Source organism: Aspergillus viridinutans (genome assembly GCF_018404265.1).
Source record: "Aspergillus viridinutans IFM 47045 DNA, scaffold_14, whole genome shotgun sequence".
Lineage (NCBI taxonomy): Eukaryota > Fungi > Ascomycota > Eurotiomycetes > Eurotiales > Aspergillaceae > Aspergillus > Aspergillus viridinutans.
Genome location: NW_025091230.1, coordinates 529,502 through 554,264, shown reverse-complemented (window position 1 = coordinate 554,264; position 24,763 = coordinate 529,502). Strand labels below are relative to the sequence as shown.

At 49.6% G+C, this 24,763-nt stretch overlaps 5 protein-coding genes across 5 annotated transcripts; 2 read left to right on the top strand and 3 right to left on the bottom strand.

The window, feature by feature from the left end:
- Positions 1-197: 197 nt before the first annotated feature.
- Positions 198-980, bottom strand: Aspvir_003259 (uncharacterized protein; the record flags this gene model as incomplete). Its single annotated transcript, XM_043274844.1, has 2 exons — positions 198-332; positions 423-980. The coding sequence occupies 2 exons, from the start codon at positions 978-980 to the stop codon at positions 198-200; spliced, it is 693 nt and encodes a 230-aa protein (XP_043130779.1).
- Positions 981-3,556: 2,576 nt separating this feature from the next.
- On the top strand, positions 3,557-13,345 carry Aspvir_003258 (uncharacterized protein; the record flags this gene model as incomplete). The annotated part of the gene is made up of 4 exons (XM_043274843.1): positions 3,557-4,148; positions 4,297-7,566; positions 7,619-10,644; positions 10,700-13,345. The coding sequence occupies 4 exons, from the start codon at positions 3,557-3,559 to the stop codon at positions 13,343-13,345; spliced, it is 9,534 nt and encodes a 3,177-aa protein (XP_043130778.1).
- Positions 13,346-14,146: 801 nt separating this feature from the next.
- On the bottom strand, positions 14,147-14,670 carry Aspvir_003257 (uncharacterized protein; the record flags this gene model as incomplete). Its single annotated transcript, XM_043274842.1, has 3 exons — positions 14,147-14,443; positions 14,589-14,614; positions 14,664-14,670. 3 exons carry the CDS (start codon positions 14,668-14,670, stop codon positions 14,147-14,149), a joined length of 330 nt encoding a protein of 109 aa, XP_043130777.1.
- A 5,156-nt stretch (positions 14,671-19,826) lies between these two features.
- On the bottom strand, positions 19,827-21,242 carry Aspvir_003256 (uncharacterized protein; the record flags this gene model as incomplete). The annotated part of the gene is made up of 1 exon (XM_043274841.1): positions 19,827-21,242. One exon carries the CDS (start codon positions 21,240-21,242, stop codon positions 19,827-19,829), a length of 1,416 nt encoding a protein of 471 aa, XP_043130776.1.
- A 1,144-nt stretch (positions 21,243-22,386) lies between these two features.
- Aspvir_003255 (uncharacterized protein) lies at positions 22,387-24,559 on the top strand (the record flags this gene model as incomplete). Its single annotated transcript, XM_043274840.1, has 3 exons — positions 22,387-22,511; positions 22,571-22,677; positions 22,728-24,559. 3 exons carry the CDS (start codon positions 22,387-22,389, stop codon positions 24,557-24,559), a joined length of 2,064 nt encoding a protein of 687 aa, XP_043130775.1.
- Between the last annotated feature and the right edge of the window lie 204 nt (positions 24,560-24,763).

Sequence of the window (24,763 nt, the reverse complement as noted above, 5' to 3'; positions counted from 1 at the left end):
TTATCTCACTGAAGAGATTGTCAAAGAACTCAAAGGAAAGGCGGATATTGAACTGTCAGCACTTCCAATGACAACCATATCATCGCTGGCAGCAAAGTTGATGGGTATGAGGCCCTTGCCAGGGAAGATCTGAGAGACCACTGCTTATTCGTCATTCTTTCCATAATCTTGATAGCTGGCTGATCAGGACCGAAAAACTAACCGATCCAGGCCCCGGTTGAGTCACCGGAGTGCATGTTCCAAAGTTGTCCTTGCGCGGTGTATGCCCATACGTATGACTTCGAAGCAGCAACAAGCTGTACGGTTTGTCCTCCGGGCTGCGTCAAGCGACGCTATGAAATAAGTCAGCACCATCACGCATCGAGATACATGGAACTCTGACAGTGTTGGAAAGAAACGGACAAGGACATGGAATTGCTTACCCATTGCGAAACACCCGGTGGCCACAAGGTTTGAGAAAACACTACACCGTTTGCATCAAGTGCATAATTCATTGAAGCACACGTTACTAGCTGCATGATTGGAGTAGGCTTCTGTGGCCCCATATCTGCATGCCAGTTTTTCCACCAGTCACCGCTGGGAAAATGGGTCACCGCATAGTTCCCGTCAGTCAGGACTCCGAAGACAAACTGGTCACTTGAGCCACCAAAGGAGATGCTCGTCATCTCCCGTGGGGAGTCTGCAAATCCATGATTACCTTGGATCCAGGGCGAGCTGTGGTCGCTGAGAGGCCGGTGCCAGTACAAAGAAGGATTCGGTTTTTTGAGGCCGAACAAACGCCAGCCTGTATTATTGCCGGAAGTGTCGCCGACTGCAATCATATCAATTCCGCCTGTTGTAGCAGGATATGATTGCCACAGATTTGCAGCATTGCTGATGTCGATACTCCACGCATTGCTTTGAGAATCCAGGACGACGATGATGTTACCGGCAGTAGCTGTACCTCGATTGCGGGTGATAACATTGCGCGTGCCAGACATCTCACAATGAAAGATCAATTGAGAGAAACCAGTAAAGGAGAAAACAATGATTTGAATGGAAAGCTTTCTTCTGGTTAGAAAAGAAGAGAAAATTTAATATCTTTGAAATGAAGCAGATAGAAATAAAAAAGTTTCCAAGACATAAACGCCCCACACCAAATCGCTATTTATTGCCCGAGTATGAAAAGCCACTTTTATGTCATTAGAGTCTGTCAGCTTGAAGGAGAATCATTTGGACATCCTGCTTCGGCTCTTTCTCCCTCTTCTGGTTACAGTACTTATGCCATGTGTACTCTGTCCCTTATGTTTAGCGTCTGAATTCTGGTTCTCCCTTCTAGTAAGATTTCCCCATGACATGTCTGATCAGGAGGCGCTCTGAGTCTAAAGATATAGATCTTGCAGGCTGTTGGCCTGAAAACCAAGGGTGAACCTCTCTCCACACGTAGGCGCGCGCAAGCCGACCTATTTGGGTGGTAATCGTATAAATAACTGTAATAATCAGCCAATTATGAATGTCTAGACCTGAATTATATGCAAAATAGGGTATGATGGGTTATACAACTGTCTGTCGGGTAAAATTCCCCCTGAAATCAGCTACCGCCGCTCGGATACAAACAGACGTCAAAACTGCTGACTTTAATAGGTTAACTTCTGGTCTGTTGTACCTCGTGGACTTGATCGAAATCCTCTGCGATTAGACAGCGATTCAAGAGATGGATTTGTGGAGACTTAGGTATAAAGTCCCCTGGATTCTGGTAGAGTGAACGAGATCAGAGTTGTACAGAATTCTACGGCAATTGTCATACTAGCTCAAGCAGTATCCATTTTCCTCGACACTATTTATTAAGATTATAACCTACTGGACCAGGTTCAGGTTTATGCAGCTTATGACACAGACTCTGAGAGTTGAAAAGGACGTTCTGGCTTGTACGGCATTTTATACAGAATCTTAGGCAAAGGGACGGTCTCATTGAAGTTCAGAGGTTTAATGACGGTAGAGAATCCTGATAGTCCATCCTGGATTCAGAGGGTAGAACATAGTGTAGGSAGTCGATACTGGAAATTTTGAGTTGTGAAACAGTCATGAGGTATGGTTATATTTTAGAAGCCTCACAATATATTAACATACAGCTTATCCCAAGACGCTTACTTGTTCCATGTTATACCATTTAAGGATATACACCTTCAGGAACCATTAATATCTGTCTGGTTCCTTACAAGACTTGACAATTTGGCTGTGGCTGGAATTCTCCTCGCCCTGTCATAAAACCCTAATATTGATGCCACAATCATCGCACCCTGAGTATGGAGAATTATCAGGTTTTATAGGTCCTACAATGTCAACGCTTTCCCCACTGATCGGATAGGCCATGCTTTCAGACTTCACTCAAGATCAGACACTATTATTTTTCAGTTTAATTAGAACCATGAGGAAAATAACTCCTAGAATGGTTCCTTCTGCCATGTCTTCCAGTGGCCCAAAGCAGCTCAATTCCTACAAGTACCCTTCCTCTTTATATTCATGCCATAGTAATATTACTAGGAATATGTCCACAAACTATTAGGTAATTTGTATGGCAACCAATTTAGCTCCTGATCCTAGCTATTGGCACTACTACCTTAGAGTGCACAGATCCTTGTACCTACTACCTAAGCTCGTGGCCAGGGGCCGCCCCAACCCCACACCAAATCGCTTCAATGTCCGAGTGTTGAAAAGCCCTTCAAGTCACTGGATTCTGCTAGTTTGAAGGAAAATCATTGGGACGTTTTGCTTCGGCTCTTTAGCCCTCTTCTGGTTACAGTACTTATGTCGTGTGTACTATAGTCTTATGTTTAGGTTCAGAATTCTTGTTCTCCCTTCTAGGAACACTTTCCCATACCAAGTATAATTTGCAGGCGTTCTGGGGGATGACAAGAAAGGCCCCAGATTTCATAGATATAGACCTTGCAGAGGCCTGGAACCCTGTTGAACTGCCTCACTGTCATTAATGCCTATAATAATCTATTCTAGCATAGCCTGATAGTCATCCTGTATAATAATACTTATGCTGAATCAGCCAATTATGTATGTCAAGACATAAATTATGTGCAAATATGGGGTATGCGATGGGTTATGCAAGTATCTGTCGGGTAAAATATCCCCTGAAATCAGCCACCGCCGCTCGGATCATGAGATGTCAAACTGCTGACCTTCCAGAGGTTTATTTCTGGTCTGTTGGACCTCGGGAATTGTTCCTCGGGATCAGCTATCCAGCGAATTCAGTTTGTAAAGATGTGGGGTATAAAGTCCTCTGGATTCTGGTTGATTGCATGAGATCGGGGTTGTGCAGAATTCTATGGCAATTGACATGCTAGCTTAAACAGTATATATTCTTCGTGACATTATCCATTATACATTTGTAACTGCTGGGTCGGGTTCGGGTTCAGGTTGCAAATCATAACTTGCATGCGGGTCATGAAGCAGACTGTACAAGATATACTCACAAGCCTACAGCATTACCTGGAGGTCTTTCTCCTTGTTGTTATCTGATGACCTTGTGAGCACAAACTGCCGGGTCTGCATTGACGTAATCATAATGGCTACTGATCCGCGTACCCTTCTTCATGTCGTGTACGCAGGACGCGGCGATGCCCTCATACTTGAGTACACAACAGAACCCGGTGGGCAGCGGCGCTTTGTCTTGGTCGACGGGGGTCCTCGGACAGCTGGCCCGCCGACTTACACACCGAAACCCTACTACAAATATCTCTTCCACGCCCTAAAGGATGTTTGGAGCAAGCGAAATTCCGGCGAGATTATCGACGTGGACGCCATGTTCTGCTCTCATCCGCACGAAGATCATATTGACGGGCTGATCCAGCTTCTGGATAGTATGAATGATGAAGCCAGTCTTTTGATGTTCAACGGGCCGTTCGTGCTTCCCAACGTGACCACAAGTAAGACGGAGGAGTTGGACGACGTTTTCAAGAAGGTATCCTTCGTTCGGATGGACCAGGGCTGGACCGATACCACAGTCCCGGGAATCGGCGTTGACTATCCTGACCGCAAAGAGCTATTGGTGTATGAACGGGGGAAGAGGTTGCCCGGCATCATTGACAAGGATCGTGTCAATCTTTCAAGTATTTTGATGTCGACGGATCCAGACGCCACAAGAGGCGCGGGGCGAGGTACGATATCCCCCATTTATTTGGTTCTCTCAGAATTGTTTCAGGAGCTTTTCGCCTCTGCTCTTAAGGCTTGCCTGTCTATTCACTGCAGCATCCGATAACTCTACAAAGATATATAAGAGGTAGTCGCTGACTTGGGATGCTGTAGTCTACTTCACGGGCGACAATGTCGGTCATATTATCGAGCGATATGTTGGACCTCCTCCCACTGGCACACCTTTGCAAACTTTTTCCATCTACAAGATTCAACACCACGGCAGCAAGAATAACTCAGAAATCCATGCAGTGTCAAGAGATGTCGGGACAGAGGTTGAGCGCGAGGGTGCTGTTTTGTACATCCTCACCCATTACGTTGCCGTCATGGAAGGGACATCAAGCACTGCATCACTGCGAAAGTTCATACCTCCGGATTCGCTACTGTGCCTCGGAGACTATATGAAAACACAACTCGGGACCCTGGCAGACGTCAAAAAATACCTCGGAGTGCTCGTCAGCCGCCAAGATCGCTACAAGGCTAGTATCATGGCCCAGTCTGTGCCGGCCACCTTAAGCCCTGATCACGGAGGTCCCTTTCCAGCAGACATGAAAATAACACCAAATAAGCTGATGCTCAAGGCCACATCTTACTTTAACCGTCTCTCTGATTCCGACGGAAGATTTGATCTTTTCTACGACGTCACAGCACCCCACCGAAGGCAGGAGCCCTGGTGGGTCAGTTGGCAGGAGCCCGAGGACTTTTGCCCTGAGTTTTACATCCTCCTTCCCATACCCGGTATTCGGCAATTCTACAGCTCCTTTCAAGCCGACTGCTACGTTATTAGTGCCAATGAAACCTATCGGCACCCGTCAGCAGCTACGCTGATTGGATTGGGCATGGCAGTCATGGACCAGCATCGGATGGACCAGCGTCGAGCGGCCCGAGTTTACTTGACAGAGGGCCAGACAGTCGACTCGTCGGACATTGTTGATCTCTGCGTGGCTGCAACAGGCGGTATCACGGCGAATCAATTGTTCGACCAAAAATTGCTTAGTATCTGGTACAGGAGTTCTGGATACTACTTTACGCTGGACGGCAGTGGATCACCACCTGCTAGTAAAGATCGTGAGATCACAAAACGCACAACACAGCTCAGCTTTCCAACCGACACGCTCACAAGAGGCAGTCTCCAGAACCAGCTGGAAGAGGACACGACAGTCCTGCCGCTGCGGACAACCATTTCAAATGCCAGCGAGGTTAGGTACACCGTCTACTGTCCCGTTGGCGCGACGAACTGGTATCTCGACCTTCTGTCCGGACAGCCTCAAGTCTCGAGCACGGTGAATGCCGTCACGTACGTCTATGACTCCACAGATCGATGGCCTGACCCGGCACCTGGCGCGAATAGCTCCACCGTTTATATCGTGCAGACCACGACCGGTCCGTCGGCTGCCTCTTTTCCTTGGAAGTTTCAGGTCGGGAGCAGATCCGGCCGACTCCAGGACAACAATCTCGCTTGGCAGCTAATATGGGAACGCCCAGTGACTGGGGGTTCTGGATCTGAGAAGGCTGCATTTTACGTCGACAAAACCACCAATGCTGTTGGCTCGCGCACATACCAAGACCCTCCGCCTATGGGTTTTGATGCCATTCGATTCCATTTCACGATCGTCTCTCCCGTCGGGGTCAGTCCAAAGTTAAGAATGCAGCCTCATGGGGCTGCTTTGCCTACGCTGAAGGATTACTACACCGCCATCGGCCTCTTGATGCCACCAACGATCTCATGTGGAGATGCTCTTCGAGCTCTACTGGGGGCCAGTATCCTGGGGCAGCTTGATCTCAGCCTAAACTTCGAGATTGCGGTTCTTGGCTGGTCGGTGGATCCGCAGAAGTCCAGTGTTGATTTCGACGATGAAAAGATTTCAACGACGGTGCACGCCGTTGGTCTGGGCTTCTCGCTTCCGCCAGGCACAACCATTCCGTTCGATAATGTCCATCTCAAGGTGCTCTCGGTGATGCTGACAATCGATTGGCCCGATGATACCACCAATCCAGGGACTCCGCTGAAGCTGGATCTGGTTGTTGACGCAGAGCGATCCGTCAGACTTTCATGCAACCCAAGGCTCAACAACGTTGACCGGGTGACGACCATGAGGGAGTGCCTCCTCGGCATGGGGGTCACGGCCGACGAATTGAGCACATTAAGAGTACCAAAGCTGTTGGGCTTTCTCATCAACAACCCTAACACCGTTGTCGAAGCCCTCCTCAATGCTATTCCATCTTTCCTTGTGAATGCCGGGCTTCCTCTTCTGAAACCGGACCTGGACAACAGCACTGTGGATGCGTTCTGGGATCCCCTGGGCAAGATCATCATTCGTCGTGCCGATATCATCTGCCAGGTGGCTGGGGTTTCCGGATGGGCCTCGCAAAGTATTGCCGGCATCGCACTCACAATGGGAGACATCACCATCACGGCCACCGATATTCTTACCCCCAATCAGCAACTGTCCTTCACCGGGTCGGCCAGTTTTACTCATGTTGCTGACACGGAAGGGATCACGCTTGGCTTCTCATGTGTGTTGGGCTCCGATGCGAGCGACCTCGTCTTCTCCATCTCCGGCACAGAGGCCGTTTCTGCTCTCCCTACTCTCCTCCCAGGCGTTCCGAATTTGACCCAGTTGAAGACGCCTTTCAGCGCCTCCAGTCTCGGTCAGATGACATCCTCAATGATCGGTTTCTCGATCAAGCAACCCGTCAATAGTATTCCAACTTATGATCTGGCAAGCCTCTTCGTGGTGGTTAGCCTTGATGATTGGAAAGCATTCCTGCCCTCGTCCTTTCCCATTGGCGGTATCGACAACGACAGTGTCATAATTCGCGTCCTGGTCATGGAACCGCGCAACGTAGACACCATGCTCGTGGCGGTAAACATCGACTGTGCTATACACCTCAGCAGTCCGCTGCCTCCTGTGCTCAACGTCAAGTTTGCCGCCGATCCGTTGGTCACCGCTGGAGCATACGAATTTCGGCTTACTGTGGGAGCTCCACCCATCACAGACCTAGGAGCCACAACTGGGTTGACGTTGGCGAATGTGTGCCAGGCGATCGGGATGGCTGATGTCTCCTCTGGTATCGGAAATTCAATCCCTGTACTCGGCCAGGTCCTCACCGCGATCCAAGTGGTCGAGCTATCAGTGGCGGTTTTGCAGCAGACGAGCGCTTCAACCACCAAGTACACCTTTGGTGATTGGAGACTTAGCCTCTATGTTGACAGCTTCGTCATCGTCCCGAAGGTTCTGACGATATCGCAGGCGAGCATGGACATGCACAACATCAATGGCCTCTTCTCGTGTGAGGTGAATGGGTCGGTGGTGCTTACATCGGCCAATGCGGCGACGCAAGTAGACGTTGTCTTCAAGCCGCCGACGCAGGGCGCCGCAGGTTCGTATTTGACACAGACTTGCTGAATTCAAAGGTATTGACCAGTGTCTAGGCCAAATTCGCATTGACGCACCCAGGGGTCTGTCGATTGCAAACATCATGGATGCTTTCGGCCTTCCTGACTTGACCTCGGTTCCCGTCGTTGGCACCATCATCAGCGTTGCCGTTAATTCGGTGCACTGCACTCTTGGGTATCCTGAGAACGCCACGGACATTGCTTGCCTCGGGGCGACGATTGAGCTGCGCTTCGACAGCCTGGATCCTGGGATCCTCAGTCTCGCGGCCCTCACGCTTTCTGTCGAATACCATGAACCCAACGATCCTCTTGGCCCGGGTTACGAGCAAAAGGCTTTCTCCGTCCGTGCGCTTCTGGCTGATGGGACATCTGCTGCGACGGTGTCCTATGATAGCCACGCTGGCACCTTGTCTGCGACTCTGGTTCAGGTTCAGACGGTCAGTGTGACACAGCTGCTGCAAAAGATACTTCCCTCAATGGTCGCCAATGTATTGTCTGGGTTGATAGGTAACATGAAGTTCGACCACGTTGATCTTGTGCTTGATACTGCAAACGAGAATATCAAGTCCTTCAGCATTGCCCTGACTAGCGACGAGACTCTAGCCGTTGGAAATCTGACCCTTACATCACTGAACGTCGTCTACGCAGCTGCGACTACTGGTTCCCCAGCTACACCTGCTACACTAGTTGTCCAAGGTGTTTTTCAAAAGGACACAGTGGGAGCTGTTATCTCCATCTCCTGCACCTCGAACGATGCAGCGTCCCCTCCCGTCAATTCGGCAGTTAACGTCGCCTTCTCGGTCACTGCGTTGACACCGACTAGCCTGCCACTATCTGGCTTTATCGGACTTCTCGGAATACCGCTCCCAACCTACACGCCTCCAGTAGGGTGTCCCACGTTCGATGGCCTACAAGTGACAGACATCAGCGGGGAAATCTCCGTGACGACTGTGTCAACCTCGTCGACGGTAACAGGGACGAGCCTCGAGATTGTCAGTCTGAATGCCAGCGTGGTTACGCTTCCAGGCAGCGGCATTGGCATACTTCCTACCCTCGGGATTCAGCTTACCCAGATGAGGTTGAACATCTCATATGCAAACAAACTAACATCTGGCAGCATCAGCGGCTATCTCCCTATTAGCGGAATTGGTGGTATATGGGTGCTGTTTGCGATACAAGGTGGGCAAGAGCTGTATGCCGCAGATCTCAACCTGGGTTCGCAACAACAGATGGACGCCACGGACATCTACCACACCTTCTTGAACGTCGACGAGTGGACAATACCCGCTGATCTGAACATACCCTCTGCCCTACCCTTGGTAGATCTTCATGCAAGGGTTATCCGCGGTGTGTCTATTGACGTTTGGGGCTTTGGCACGACAGGACCCGCCGGATGGGAAGTTGCTGCCTCTGGAGTGAAGCTGACCACGGCCTCCCTTGGTGGCAGGATACGCATACTGGAACCTCCGAAACCGACGGCACCCGGCGTTTCTTTGGCTTCAACTGTCCCCGCCCCAAAACAGAGAGAGTATTATGTGTACATCATTGGTACAGCATCCTTCACCGGCTTCAGTGGGGCTAATGCGGCCGAGGCAAGGCTAAACATTAAACCTGATGACGGCGTCACCTTCACTGCCGGTGTCAACAAGACAGCCACCGGATCGGACCTCAATACACTCTCTCAAGAGCTGGATGCCAGTCCAGACTCAAACTGGAGCAGTATTATTCCGAAGACCACAACCAGCATATCACTCGACCAAGACGGGATATATGTCTATGCCAACCTCACCAAGGGCAAGACCACCTTTGCACTTTACGGGAGTGTGACAGGGATTGGATCTTTACTGCTCCTCGGGAGACCTAACATGACACCAGGAAGCACCGGACGGTCGTATTTCGTCTCACTTGTCATCCAAGACCTCGGTGCTATATGGCCTAGCTTTTCAAACATCATGGGACTTTTCGACTTCAGCATGTTGACGGCCGAAATAATGGCGTATGACGGAACTGTGGACGACATGTATACAGACCTCAAGAATCTACCCATCGATTTCGCCGCTAGCGATGTGGTTGTGCCCGATGCATCGACAGTCATAGCGCCGATGTTGGCCGAGTATGGCGGGACAAAGCTCGGTAACGCCGCCCTCTTCTCCGGAACGCTGAGTCTTACGGGCAGGTCTCCAAAGCCAATGACAGGTGGCTTTGCCATGGCTTCGGATCCGTCTTCGACGGGAACGGTTACCCTCTGGGCCCATGTACCGGAAAACCCTAGTACTGGGGTCTTTGGAATGATCATGAAAGATGTCGCATTACTGGGCGGTGCGATCGTCGTCAACGGCTTTGGGCAGTACACTGAGAAGCGGCTCACTATCAGTGCCGCAAGCCTCGTCCTGAAGATTCCTGGCATGGCAGACACGCTGGACTTCCAGGTGGAGCTGACCGTCACTCCTGAAGAGACTAACTTCAATGTCTCGACCTCCAAGCTGACCCTCCCCAGCCCGTTTGGTGATATGTTCAGTGTCACTTTCCAGACACTTGGAATTGCTGGAAACATTGTTCAAGTGAAAGGAAAGACTGTGCCGACTTACACCCTTTCGACGACCTCGGTCTTGTTGGGAGGTAAGCCTACTGGTCTGGGTGGGAGCATCATCTTCCCGGGAGGCAAACCTCAAATCGCTGTTCTCGACGCCATGAACATGAACATTCTCGACATCTTCACAAAGATCATCCAGTACAGTCCGGTGACGGGGTCGACGCCAGGCTCCTGGCCAGTATTGTACAACCCCTTCACGGTGAAGAACGCAGTGATTTATTACAACAGTGGCGCCGCATACGCTTCAAAGGCCGTGACGTACCAACCAAGCTATAACGTCCACGCAGAACTGTCGATGTTTGGGGTGGAATTCTCTCTCGACATCAACATTCCCAGCCGAGCTGGTATCAAGGTGACCGGTACCTACATCGGGACTATTGACTTGAAATTTGTGCAGCTGGGACCATATCCGCCCAGCTCTCCGACAACTAAAGGGCCGACTTTGACCATCGACACAACGGCAAAAGCTGTAAGTCCAAGGAGACGAGAAGACCTCAGGCATAGAAGCTGACTGGAGTATGTAGACGTTGTACCAGTATGAATCCGCCGTATCGTTCTTCGGGCTCGAAGGGCTAGGTATCACCCTGCAATACACCAAGGACGGCCAAGAGGATCTGTACTCAGGGGATCTCAAGTACGATAGAACCATTCTCGGGGTCGCCAACCCAAGCATATCCGTTTCCTACAACAGCACGACGGACCAGTGGTCTTTTGGACCCTGGGATATCATACAGGACATCAGTAATGCCGTCGATATCATCAAGGAGATCCTCAAGCAGTCCGAAACCCAATCTTGTGGCTCGCTAGTGGGCTTAGCCCTTGACAACGTGACAATCAAGGTCAGCCCCAAGCTCACGCTCACGAGTGGGACCGACACAAGCCGCACTGCGCTGGCAGGGACGCCATACCTGAAGATCTCCTTCGATGTCACCTTCTCCCTGACCGTTGCGAAGAAGGAGATTTTTTCAATTCCACTTCCAAACGATCACCTCATACCTCCACAGAAGATGAGAGTGGCTGACTTCAACACAACGTCCCTGGAGAGCTTTGTCCTCAGTGTCTTTGTACAGTTTGCAAAGAACTTGGCTTTTGCCGTGCTGGAGAACCCTTCTGCGCTCGGAGCTCTGATAGCGCAAATGGTAATTTCCGAGTTTGGCGAGGAGCTCGTTACGAACCTACTCTGCCGCGGATGCGATAATCCAGACCTGGAGACAACGGCCAAGAACTGGGCCGACAAGAATCACTCTGACGGGGAAGACAGTGGAGGGCAGTCCCAGGATAAGTTCGACGGAGTAGCGAGTGCCGAAGCCATTGATGCTGCTGCCGACTTATTCGCAGCGGGATCGGCGCTACTCGCGACTACCCTAGGTATCCTTGGAACGCTCGCGGCACTAATTGACAAGATTGCCAAGATATTTGGCATCGACGCTGGGCTGGAACAAAAGTTGTCTGACCTTCAGAATAAGGTTGACAAGCTCCAGGCCGAAAAATCAGCGGCTAATGCCCTTCTCAACAAGGCTCTAGATATGGGTGGAATTCCCAACCTGAAATGGGCCTCGGTGACAAGGCTCGAGGATGCCGCACCCCAGACGAGCGTTGCCATTGACTGGAGTAAGGCAGTCCCGAATAGCAAGGCCGCGAGTTGGTACAAGGGCTTCAATGGCTTTCAGTGGATCGTTTCCGCCAACACGACCGGAGGCATCAGCGATCCAGGGGTGACTTACACGGAGACGGATTCTACGAAGCGGGCAACCACGCTCCAAGATGCTGAGTTTGCATACTCATCGACCGTCTATGTCTGGGCCACCGCTCGGTACGGCGATTTCCACTCTGATACTACGCCGCCAGCGGCGACTATCACCCACATTCCATACCTTCGGCCACCGACGCTCACCTTGACCTCCACGGCAACTGGTCTGACAGTGCAGTTTTCGGGGCAGGTTAACCCTCCGGCCCAGGAGTCATACATGCTACAGATTGCAGGGACCGATGTTGCTTCGAGGAGTTTGATCCTTTTTGAGCAGACCTTGCCCAAGTCGCCCTCGGACGGCGTTAATATCCGTTGGGACCAGCTTACGCCGACATCGCCGATGCCAGCTTCGATCACGGCGTACATCCAAGCAGTCTCTAGCGATTCTTCAAAGGCGCATGACTCGATCTTCGTCGCTTCTAGCACCTCTTTCAACCTGCTTGCCCCGCCCACAGGCCTCACCGTCAAGCCAGACGAGAATGACACCAACATCACTGTGTCCTGGAACCAACCGGGCGCCATGCCCACTGCGCCGGACTACGACCTGGAGGTCCGAGACCGGAACAATGTCCTCATCGAGCCTGTCACCATAACACCCGGGACCTCACCGGACGGGAAGCGCTCCACTCAGATCTCCTCAATCAAGTTCACAGCCGGGGAATCTATCGCCGTCGCTGTACGCGCCCACGTGCCCAGCACAGCACCCCAAGGCACGATCAGCATCTTCACCCTCCCCGTGACGAGCGTCATCCAGCCCTCCGCAATCCCCGTCATTGACTCCAGCAACACATATTGGGACATCCCCTCCAAGACCCTCCATCTCGTCGTCGGCTTCGCGGCCGATATTCTGTCATCGAGCACGTTCCAAGTGCGGCCGGATGACCTCACTCGCCCGCCTCTCACGGTCTCCTCATCGACGATAACCAAGAGGAGCGCGTCACTGGTGGTGACGGAGGTGCCCAGCAACCCGTGGCCAAAGGCAATCCTCGTTGCGGCAACTGTTTCTGCAGGCGAAACCGGTCCCTACAGTGCGCCTTGGACTTTTCCCGCCGCAGCGGCGGGTGGTATAGCGGCTCCATACCCTGCGGTACAGTTCTCGTCTATTGGGCCACCAACGATGACTGTGTATTGGGACCTCGTTCCAAACGCGCAGTGGACTACGTTGTCACTCATCTACCAGGCTCCCGGTCCTATCTGGCCTCCCCACATTGTCACGCAAAGGGTCGATTCTCCCAAGAGTGCATATACGTTTGCCTTGAAGGCTCTTTTTGATGAATCGAAGGGGGCGCAGACAGGATCGAGCGGGTCTATGACGGTGGCGGAGGCGGCCCCGTGGGGCTGGAGGTTCTCTCTGAGCATGGAGAGCTGCGCGAATGGTATCCGGGGAGGTGGCGTAATGTTATGGAGGCCAGGTCCATAACAAAGTGGATTTGTGTATCACTACCTGGGAACACTTGGCTTTGGAACGTTTGTCCAGAAGACATGGAATGTGCTGCTGTGAAGAACGCCATCGAATGCTCTTTGATTTCCTCCACTGTTGCTGGAAACTTGTGCTTCTACTCGGGTTGCGGTGCCTTTAGTTGCGCCAAGGCTGCCCTGTCATTGTAGCTGAGATATGCTATCACTGAATTCATCTTTCCTAGTCTGACGGCAGTGTGAAGCAAATTCTGAATGATATGTCGGGTCGATGGTGGTTCGAGAAGTAGGGAGCGGCTGAACAGGCTCAGTCTAAATATATTTAGGGTCACACTACGGACACCATACCCAGTCTTATTAGCACCATATCAAATCTTATATAGCTTAAATATAGCTAAGTAGATAGAAAGCCCTATTTTCCACACCCTATAGTTATATATATTAGTTTTGTAGACTAAAGCATATATAGTAAAGCAGATAAGGATGTAGACCTAAATCAATTTGAATGCTTAGAGGTACTCATCTCAGCCTTTATAGTTCTAAGGATCCATGGCTCTTGGTGTCTTGCATGTAATGAATGGTTGAGCCTGGAGTCTCAATGGTATATTCTACATGGATGTGGGTACAGAATGGTTCCTTTTGCAGATAATATGCGTCCTAATATACATAACATTAACAATGGTTAACCCTACTCCCGCTGAACAGCAATATCCATCAACCATGACAAAGAATTGACACATACAAGTCGGAAGAAAGGCTATAGACAAAGTCAAGAGAGGAGATTCGCCATTCCAATACCTACACATCAATTCTTCAAATCCTTCAAATACTTGACCCCCGAATCGACCATCCACCACGCCGTCAACTCATGCAACCACTTGCCCACCGCAGTCTCCAACAGCATCACCCCCTTCTCCCCCTTGGGCTTCCACATCAAGGTCTCATTCATGAAGACCATCTGATCGTCTTTTTCCGTAATCGTAATCGCCAAGCGAGCCCGAACAGCCCCCAACGGCTTAAGCTCAAACTCGACTTTCCCCGGCGTCCGCAGAATGACCCGGTAAGCGCCGCAGACGAGATCCCCCTCCTTGAAATCCAGACGCTGGGGCCAGTAATTGTCAATGGCCGCAAAATTAAGAGTTTCAAGTTTGGGGGAACATCAGAAATATCGTGGAACAGTCAGTCAAAGGGAAGCTGGAAAAATATGTCGGAACGTGACCCCGAGAGATAAAACCACAAAGTTGCACCGACTTGCCAATCGAGCTGACGGCGCCTGGATTCATACGCCAACTATTGGCCACTTAAGGTGTATCCCCACTTACTCAACATTGCTCAACATTGCTCAACTGCGCTTAATTTTGTCAATTTTATTATAACCACCATAAGGATGATGCTCTAGAACCTTAATGGCGGCCCGGAAAAGAGCTCAACTACGTTGAACTACTGCGACCCACCCGAATCCGCCAGCTAATCAAGTCAGGTTTGGTCGCAAAATCTTGCGCATGCAAAATATTGGAGAGCATCACAGGGGTTGCTTTGTCCTGCATTATCCACTGGATACTGATGAACGGACCACTCATGGACACAAACCAGCACCACAGGGTCTGAAATTTCTTATCCCAAGAGCTCAGCAGTTTCCTATCATTGAACGCCAAATACAAGCTACAAATGATCAATTTCCGCATCACGTATATGTGGTATGCCACCAAATCGTATCTGTGAACTTGCTCAGAGATACGGTAATGGCTTGGGAGATCTATCCTCATAGCAGACTTTTGGTTTCACCAAAGTAGAGTACAGCAAAGTGCAAAACCAGCTTCACCATTTCACTCCCTGCTCTTAATTCTGGGGGCCCACCGCCAAGACACTAGCTTGAGAAATGGGTTCATTTAAATGTACCTTTGTACATTACGTCACGAGCATTCTGTCTCACATGGCCATAGATTGTTGTTGCTTGGAAAGGAAGGCAAAAACATCAACCCATATTCTGCACTCTCTGCCAGAACCTGAGAACAAAATATCTTTAATCTTCCGCCCCTAATCGCATGTTTGAGTACCAGTCTGTCAGCTTATAGTGAAATGGATGAGAAAAGAAGATGATGATATGATGGCTCCTAGCTAGAGAGAAACAGGAGAAGGAAGCTATCTGAACCCTACGCAGATGCCCTACGGATGAACGTAGGCCCGGCTGTGCCTAAGGCAGCGCCTCCAACAGCTTATAATGAAATTTGCCTTCGTGAGTGTTTCCCCAGTGAATATATGGATACGTTCCGGTCGCTCCAATATAGAAGCAATAATTGCTGCAACAGCTGCCCCGGTTGAGAATCCTATTATCCCGGTGAAGGGCCCATACCGATCTAGTATGTCTAAAATCTTCAGGATAGATATATCCAACCCTTTAATCAGTCCGTGCTCAAAATCACCAAAACCCCATGCCCAGACCTCCAGTTCCGCACAGCCGGGAGCAGGCCAGGCACCATCAATGTAGAATAGCTTAACATTGCTAGAAACACCCTGCCGGAGGGCAAGTTCTTGGAGAGGACTAACTAAATGTTTTGTTTTGTGATAGAAATTCTTGCTAGATTGCCCATGACCTATATCCACAAAGTCAGTAACAGGCAGTTAGTTATGCATGCAAGACGGGCCAAACAGGTACACACCATGAAGCATTAGTATCTTGGCCGTACCTTGATGTAACGTCTCATTCATGTCCTTCCGAGGCAGCCCGAACGGTTCAAAATAGAAGTGTGAATGTGCCATTTTGCCACTTCAGATGTACACATCAACAGAGCGTATCACAAGATCTTACTGAGACATCTTGACCATCTCCCTGCCCGTCTGTAATATATACTCTATTAAAGGAGGTAGCTCAACTACTTCTCGGAGGCGATCAGGACTACCCAGATATGTCTTGATTTTAAGCAGATCAGCAGTCCTAAGTCGCCTTTGGTACAGGATAGCGTGAAGGGTAACTCGATAGTCCCAGAAGATGGCAGCCCTGTGTCCCGTGGCCTCCCGTGTCTGAAAGCTTGCGACATATGGGAGGCATATGCGCACATTCAAAGCTTCCTCCGAGCAGAGAACGAGGACGAAGACAGCTGGTTCAAACTACGCCGTGCAAAATCTATATTATCTTGTCAACCGTACAATTGATAGTTCGAGGTGCTCAGCAGTGGTCGCCCAATCATAGGACAGTTGGAAGAAGCACAGAGCTACAAGCCAAGAACTTAGCCATCAGCTTGCGTATTGCCCGAGATCTCTCCGACCCTGTTGCGCGGTGAATGCCGTTCATCTTAGCTCACCACAATTTTTCAACTGCATACAAGAAGGCCTCCCGAGCCCGACGCGGTTACAGGTGTGTGTCATTGCATTGGTTAAATGGTTGAACAGGCTGAAGATAGATCAGCAACGAAGAGACGCTTCAGTATTTGATGTAATGACAGGGATTCATCAAGGAAGACTTTATCAATAAAGGTTTAATCACTCCACTTAATATAGCAAGCAAAATCACTCCGCACCAGAGCCTGTTAGTATCTAGTCAATTACAGAATAAGCCTAATAGCCGTGCACTCATCTTAAGAGATTTTAAAGCCACCTAATTCTGCTATGAGTGACCCCTGTAGCATCTCTCAAATGGCATTCACCTGTTAAGATATTCCTCTCACAGCATCAAAGCATCTCCCCAGTTGCAACAGAGACAGACCCATCAATCCCTATGACGCATCTCCATCACGCCATACAGGTTGTACTTATTATAGGTATAATTTTGAGCGCAACCAGTTTGACAATACATTTATAGGCCAAGTATCAAGCATGTAAAGAGCTATATATTAAGAATAGTATATTTTCTCTGCTTAATACAGACCTTACCCCTAGGAGACACCATGGGGATACGCACTAAAGGGGCATTTATTCTAGTGTGCTTGTCAATAGCTTGGGTACTCAAGCATCAGACCGTGCGAGGTGACTAAAGCTGACTTACCGATAGGTTTTCTGCACTGCGACACAAACATTGATTCTCTGTACGTCGTGGAAGGGCAAAACCTTGGTTTTATGCACGCCGAGCTAAATAAAACAGATGCTCTTGATCATGCTGGGCTAGGAACTCACATATGGTACCTCACGGAAAATACTATAAACACATATGAAAAGGTATGATTTCCAATTTTCGATCAAGATTTTAAAACAATGTTAAAGAAGACCGACAAGCAGCTCTTTCTTGCAGCCGCATGTCTGTTTGTGACAGGCCTATGTCTGGCTAGGCTCAGCCACTTGATCTTCTTGAACTGTCTAATGGCAGCAAGAAATGGCTCCGCCACGCGCTGTTGGGGGCAACCGCTTTCACCATTGTTGGGACATGCATGATAGTGTGCTGCTTTGTTTTTGCTTGCCAGCCGATCTCAAAGTCATGGAACATTTCTCTGGCGGGCAAATGCATTGATTGGACAGCCGTATTCATAGCGGTGGCAGCTCAAAATATAGTGTTGGATATTCTTCTGATTGCGTTACCTGCCCTGATTATCTATGAATTGCACCTTCCTTGGGCTCAGAAGTTCAGGTTTGCTATTCTTCTGGTCCTCATCTGTGTGTGAGTCCTCTTAAAACACACCTTAAACTAGGTGGCCCTATTCTTATAATAGGCAGCACATTCATGGTGAGCGCCATTTAGCTCTGAGTGACTGTGCCCATACTTAGATCTACTAACTTGACATACAGCATTACACCTGTTACTTTGCTAGTGTAAGTATATATAAGATCTTTTAACTATAAAGTACCTATTTATACTTACTATTATGTTACAGAGGGATTAAATATAATTTAATTATTCTTGCTGCTAGCCTTCCAGCATTAAGGCAATGTTCCCATTTACTTAGATTTAGTCTTAGATCATCCTCTAACTGGCCCGCCATTACTTATACTCTAAGGAATTACAATAGAGTAGTTCTAGCTGGAAAACCATGCCGCCCTCCACAGTCTAGTGGAATTCCATGTTGAAGTTTACCAGCGCGTCTCAGTTTAGGCCTAGAGGAGCCCATACCCTTCATTAGCCATGGATGATGGCATTCCTGTTTGGCGCCCTATTAAAGAGGCACCTTAGACTGTGCTGGAACTTGCCTATCACTATTCCAACAACTAATGTATCTATCGTGTATGCGCCTACAGGAGGGCAGCCATATGTGCAGGGACTTAGCATACCCAGCCTACATTGATCCCGCTCGGAACCTCCCCGTCCCCGGGGGTCCGCAGAGGCTAGGCAAGTGAGCAGGATACCTGTTCTGAATAGCCGGTCTGTCATATAACCAGCCAGCTTTACCTTCTTCCCCAATCTTTACTATACTTGATTACTACAATGTCTCAAATACCTATCGAAGTCCACTTTAAGATGCTGGATCACCTCCTTTTAGATAAGCAACCATTATTGCATTCAACTCTTTGCACAGTTCGGAGATATGGGCTCTCAAGCGCAGATCACGCCAGAGTCATGACTGCATATTCCCGACATAAAAACCGCTGCCAGGACATACTGAACCGATGTCAAATATGGCGGGGCAGTGGGTATGCCAAACTCCATGCACAGATGCCTACTGCGCCTCTGGGGACAGGGCCAGAACCTGATGTGCTGACTGGGGTGATCTATAGTAATTGCCGCGGCTGCTTTCATCTCCTTCGCAATTTGGTCAGCTTCCCATTTTCTAGTTTCAGTGATTTCGGATATTCGTTCCTAGGGATAGCCCTAAGTTTCGCTGCTTTCGCACTATCCGTGTCAGGCACACCCACACCGTAATCGTCATGTACCTTTTATATGGCATTACCATATAAAAGGTACATATAGATTATTTAATCTAGGTATGTAGAGAGGTACACATTTAGTTTTTAAAGTAGATTATTAATTAGATATATAAATGTCTATCTTTTATTACTATCTTTATTATTAGAAAGGAAAATTATAAGTGGTAAGATAAAATAATCTGTCTGTATCCTTTTCCCTAAGGAAGAGTTTTGTAAGGGAAATTTTATATATTCTTATATCTCTAATTTTTTTTTAGTAAAACTCCTAAAAGACTTTTAATTATAAGATGTTTCCTTTAAAGATTTTAATATAACTATCTAAAAATATAGTCGCCCCTAGTAAATAGTATAGATATTAGACTTAGGGAATATGTACCTTTTATATGGTGATGCCATATAAAAGGTACATGATGATTACGCTGTGGCACACCCACACCGGGGACCGGTGTGGGTGTGCTGCTAAGACACGGATACCATTGGATATGAAGAATCTGATCTGTAAAACTGCGCAAAGCTAACTTAATCCTAGGACGTTGCATGTCTTGCGTGATGATATGGCACTGCTGACCCAAAGCGTTGCCTTTTAGGGTTAGTCTTGCGCATATCTTACTCTGGCTGGACAGTATCTGTTTATCTCCTGTGTCTGCTCGAGAGATGATATCTGCGTTGAACTTATTAAAAGGTAGAATTCTAATTCAGTGGCTAGAAAAGAAATAGTGTGGTGTGTCTCTGATGATGGAGCATGACCGACCCAGCGTCATTTCGAATTTTACACCCGCTCGGTCACATATCTCCTTGACAGGCACAAATGGCTGCTTGAGTGATTCGGGAATCGGGTCCTGACGTGGATTGCTGAACCAGTTCTGCCCTTCAGGTACGTCTTCAGATACCCCGGAAGAGATAGAGATCCGTGCTAGGTTAGCGAACCTCTCCTTTTGATGAGCAAGGACTCCTTGCAGATTCGGCACAAGCACCGCGCAGTGTTTTGGCCAGCATTCGGCTACATGTAGCGACCTCAAGCTGGCAGGTAGAATGTCCCTGAGCACGACGGATTCGTCTTTATCGCGGTCATGGTAGTTGAGAAGGTTCTCGACGCGGATGCGAAGATCTTGCAGGTGACTGAATTCCGCCAGTGATCCAAACCACCGGTCATATGCCTTGGGGCCGTCATTCCCCTCGTCGTCGCTCAGTTCATCTGTCCCAGGCCCAGACACCTTGCCATTGTCGCTCAGGTGGAGGACCTCGAGGCTGTGCTTCTGCGTCAGCAGCGCCTTGTAGAACTTCCGGGGTTGAAAGTCGACGTATGACTCCCACCAGATCTCCGTGTCGGCATGCTGGTATTTGAATTGTTTGAGATTGGCGCAGGAGGTGATAATCTCCGCCATTCCATTTCTCCCATTACAGTGAGTTTCCAGAATAAGCGATTCCACGGGCGCCGTGCCGGACGCGGAAGACACAGCCGGGTGGTCCAGTCTGTTCCGTGATCTGTTTTGCTTCACGCCGTTCAAGTTCACATCCCTAAGCAATGGCAGATGGAAGAATGGCAAGAACTGCCAGTCCGGATAGATACCCTTCGCATCGTTAGTGGTGATATGAAGCGTCTCCAAACGCTGCAGGGCCGGCCTGGTGTCAAACGGTGGTTCCTTGCGTGCCGCCCGCGCAACAACCAGAGTCACGCTCGGCGCGTGTAAACAATATCGCCCAGATAGCGTGGTGAGATTCGGCACCGAGACAAGAAGAAGAGCAAGCCATGCGTCCTGGTCTCCAGCTCGGAGATTCTCGATCCAGTCTTTCTGCTCCTCCGGCGATCTGCTGATTTGCCCTGCCAGCTCCTCCGCCGCTTCCATTTCCCTTTGTTGTGGGTCGTAATCGAACCATGTACGCCACTGTCCGACTGAAAGAATACGGATGGCTGCTCCTATCCGCGGGTTGGTCAGTATGACTTTCGTCAGGGGCTGGAACTGAGCCGCCTCGATATGGACATGGTTGTATGCGACCTCGAGGAACAGGGCTCGCCAACATTGGCATACTTGAAGCAATCGGAGTCTGTCATCTACGTCGGAGACATAACTACCGACGGCAAGGATGATCTCCACGGGAAGTGTGTCCATTTTCTGGCTCAGTCGTGCTGCGTATCGAACACGTCGGATTATCGTAGGAGATCTACGTGTCGCTCACCCGCTGTTAGCGTGTTTTGTTGCGGCCCAAGCTGTAGCACTGTGGAAGCACCAACAGCTATATTACATTTTTAGAATTGCTGTAGAAATTACCAGCTGCCTGTCCTCTATGGAATCTACTATTTATACACAGCGGCGCTTGTTGCTATACGAGTATATGGAGCAAGCAACAGATACATGGTCATCCCTAATCTCAGACAGGCGGCAGACAGTTTCAACCAAGGTAAGTAATCCTAAGAAGTCAGGCTGGATGACTGGTATTTTCTGCGATGAAGCTTTAAGAATTTGCGCAATGAGTTACAATATAGACAGACAGAGATTTCCCACTGACCAGATACTTCACATACGGTAGTTGGGGTGCAGGATTTACACCCCTCGAGCATTCCTAAGCAACAACCTTGTCTATGCAGAGCCAATGTAGGAATGTTTGAGAATGACCGAGATCGACTTCATACAACTGAATATTGGAATCTACGTCACTCACGACTGTTAAGCTTGAGCCTGGGAATACATCATAGACGGGATGAAGATGGGCGTGTAGGGCTATGGCGGCGTGAGAGGACTGCCGTGGAATTAAGGTAGGTTACATATACCTACTATCGTCGTGTCATTTAATATGTCATAGCCCTTGTTATTGGTTCCATGTGAATACTATCATATCCATAAGTGGAGCATTGATCTCGATAAGATCTTGTTCCGGATCCCAAGTGACGTTGTGTCGGGATATGGCTTAAATGATGTTTGACTCTGCAGGGGGGCGTGGTATTACTGTTACCATAACCATGGATACATATCCCTAGAAGACGTACATCGTCCGGAAACCTTTTCCGTCTAGCGGTATTGGATAGAAGCTCATAAGATGAAGAGACGCAGTAGACACTACCACAGAGATTAGGCTACCTCTGCTGATGAGTTTGAATAAGACATTGCCTCCTTCCGTTTGCAGCGATAGTTATTGGCGGCCCACCTCTATCTTCTCGCGTGTTCTGGAAAGATAAGAGGACGGCAGACCTCGAGGATCGTCGAAGGTACTGCGGCCGATTTGCCTGTGACAAGTGTCATTTAGCTTTTAACAGAAATGGCCAGCCATCTACGCCAAGTTAAGCAACATTTGCAGATATTCCTCTCGACCTTGGAAAACGGAGATGAAGTCAAAATCGACGGACATGGTTTGAGCATTGCTCATCTGGTTTCAGTGGCCAGGTAAGTGTTCCGGGAACGTTGAGACGTCGTGGGTGTGAAATATTGACTTTGCGTTCGAGGTACTCGACCGGAGTTTCCATTGATCAAACCGACGCCCTACGGAACCGTATGCAGGCCAGTGTTGATACTCTGCATTCTTATATCGATAAGGGGCACAGAATCTATGGTATTTAGTCCCTTGTTTTCCATTCCGGCCTCATTCTAATGCATCCTCAGGCGTAAATACTGGAGTCGGCGGGACCTCCTACACCGGGACGAACCAGCTCTCGACGCTCCAATACTCCGCTTTTCAGCACCAGCAGTGCGGGATCTTGCTGGAACCCTCCCAAAATGTCATGCCGGGGAGATACTCCGCCACAGGGCAATACAACCTTCCAGATGAGACCGTTCGGGGTATGGTCGTCGTGCGCTGCAATTCCATCCTTCGAGGGCATTCCGGCGTCAGGATGCACCTCGCCGACTTTCTGATGGAGGCGCTCGCACACGGCATTTTGCCATTGGTACCCCAACGTGGGAGCATCTCTGCGTCTGGTGATCTGAGCCCACTCTCCTATCTGGGCGGTTTACTCGAGGGCAATCCTGATATCCTGGTGAAGATGAAGGACGGCAAAGTCTTCCAGGTTGTCACTGCGGACGAGGCGCTAAGGCGCGTTAAGATGACTCCACTTCAGCTGGAGGGAAAAGAAGGATTAGGGTTGATGAATGGTACGGCTCCCAGTAGCAGCGCTGCTGCACTGGTTGTCCATGACAGCCATATTTTGGCGGTCTTGACACAGATCTTGACTGCCATGAGCACCCAGGCTCTCCAGGGAACAGTGAACAATTATCATGATTTCATATCGACATGTCGCCCGCATCCTGGTCAACGCGAGGTAGCACGCAATATGCGGGGATTCCTCCGCGGCTCGAAGCTCTGTTACGGGATGGAAGGGCTGACAGCGAACCTGGCGCAGGATCGCTACGATTTGCGCACCGCACCGCAGTGGATTGGGCCGCAGCTGGAGGACCTACTCGCAGCACAGAGCCAGGTCAGCATCGAGTTGAATTCCACGACGGATAACCCCCTCTTTGATGCACAAGAGAACGCCTGCCATCATGGAGGGAATTTTCAAGCCACAGCCATTACGTCCGCAATGGAGAAAACGCGGACGGCGCTGCTCATGCTGGGAAAACTGTTGCTCGCGCAGTCCCAACAGATGGTGGATCCGGTGCTTAACAACGGGCTGCCTCCTAATCTGTGTGTTGGGGCCCCCGGTCTTTCATTCACTGCCAAAGGGCTCGACATCAGCATGACCGCATATTGTTCGGAACTTGGCTTCTTGACAAACTCGGTGGTCAGCAATATCCATTCTGCCGAGTTGCGCAACCAGTCGGTCAACTCCTTGGCCCTTCTCTCCGCACGGTACACGGCGGAATGCGTGGACGTCCTGACCATGATGTGTGCAACACATCTCCATATCGTCTGCCAGGCATTAGACTTGCGGGCCATGCGAGAGGAGTTCTTCAAAGCCGCAAAGGCAGCATGCGAAACGTCCTTTCATGACCTCTTCAACCATATTGGAAATTCGAGGGAGTCGAAGTTTGACCGCATATGGTCTGCTATTCGGTCCTCGTGGTTAGAATGGAACCGTCTAGACTTACAGACACAATGTGCCCAGGTTTCCGGCCAGTGCCTGGGGTACATGGTGAGCATGGACGACATGGGATTTTCTCAGCCGGAATGCTGGGAGCCCATTCGACGCTGGAAAGACGTACTCCCTACTATTCTAAAGGACTGCCATCGTAAGACGCACGAGAACTTCAATCAGGCTAGGACGACCCCCCAATACCTGAGCGAGAGGACAGGTCGGGTTTACCGCTTTGTACGCGAACAGCTGCAGGTGCCATTTCACCAGGGCATCCAAGACCACCCCGCATTAGACCCCAACGATGCTGGAAAGGGGCCAAAACGAACAATTGGAACCTATGTCAGTCGTATCTACGCAGCAATTCGTAGTGAAGATATGGCGAGGCTGCTACTGGATGTCATGGAAGGTCTGGACTTGTGATATTTCTGCATTGGATGCTGTCTGCGGAACGTTGGTTATTCTACGCAGCTTGTTCTCTTTGTCTAAAATGGTGCTGTACTTACCCTGTAATGCCCTAATTCCCGCTACCCGAAAAATGTCAAGCATTCCTGATGATAGACACAATTCACATTCTACGCCTACTCGTTCAGGAAAATGGTGGATAGTGGTACATTCAGTCGATGT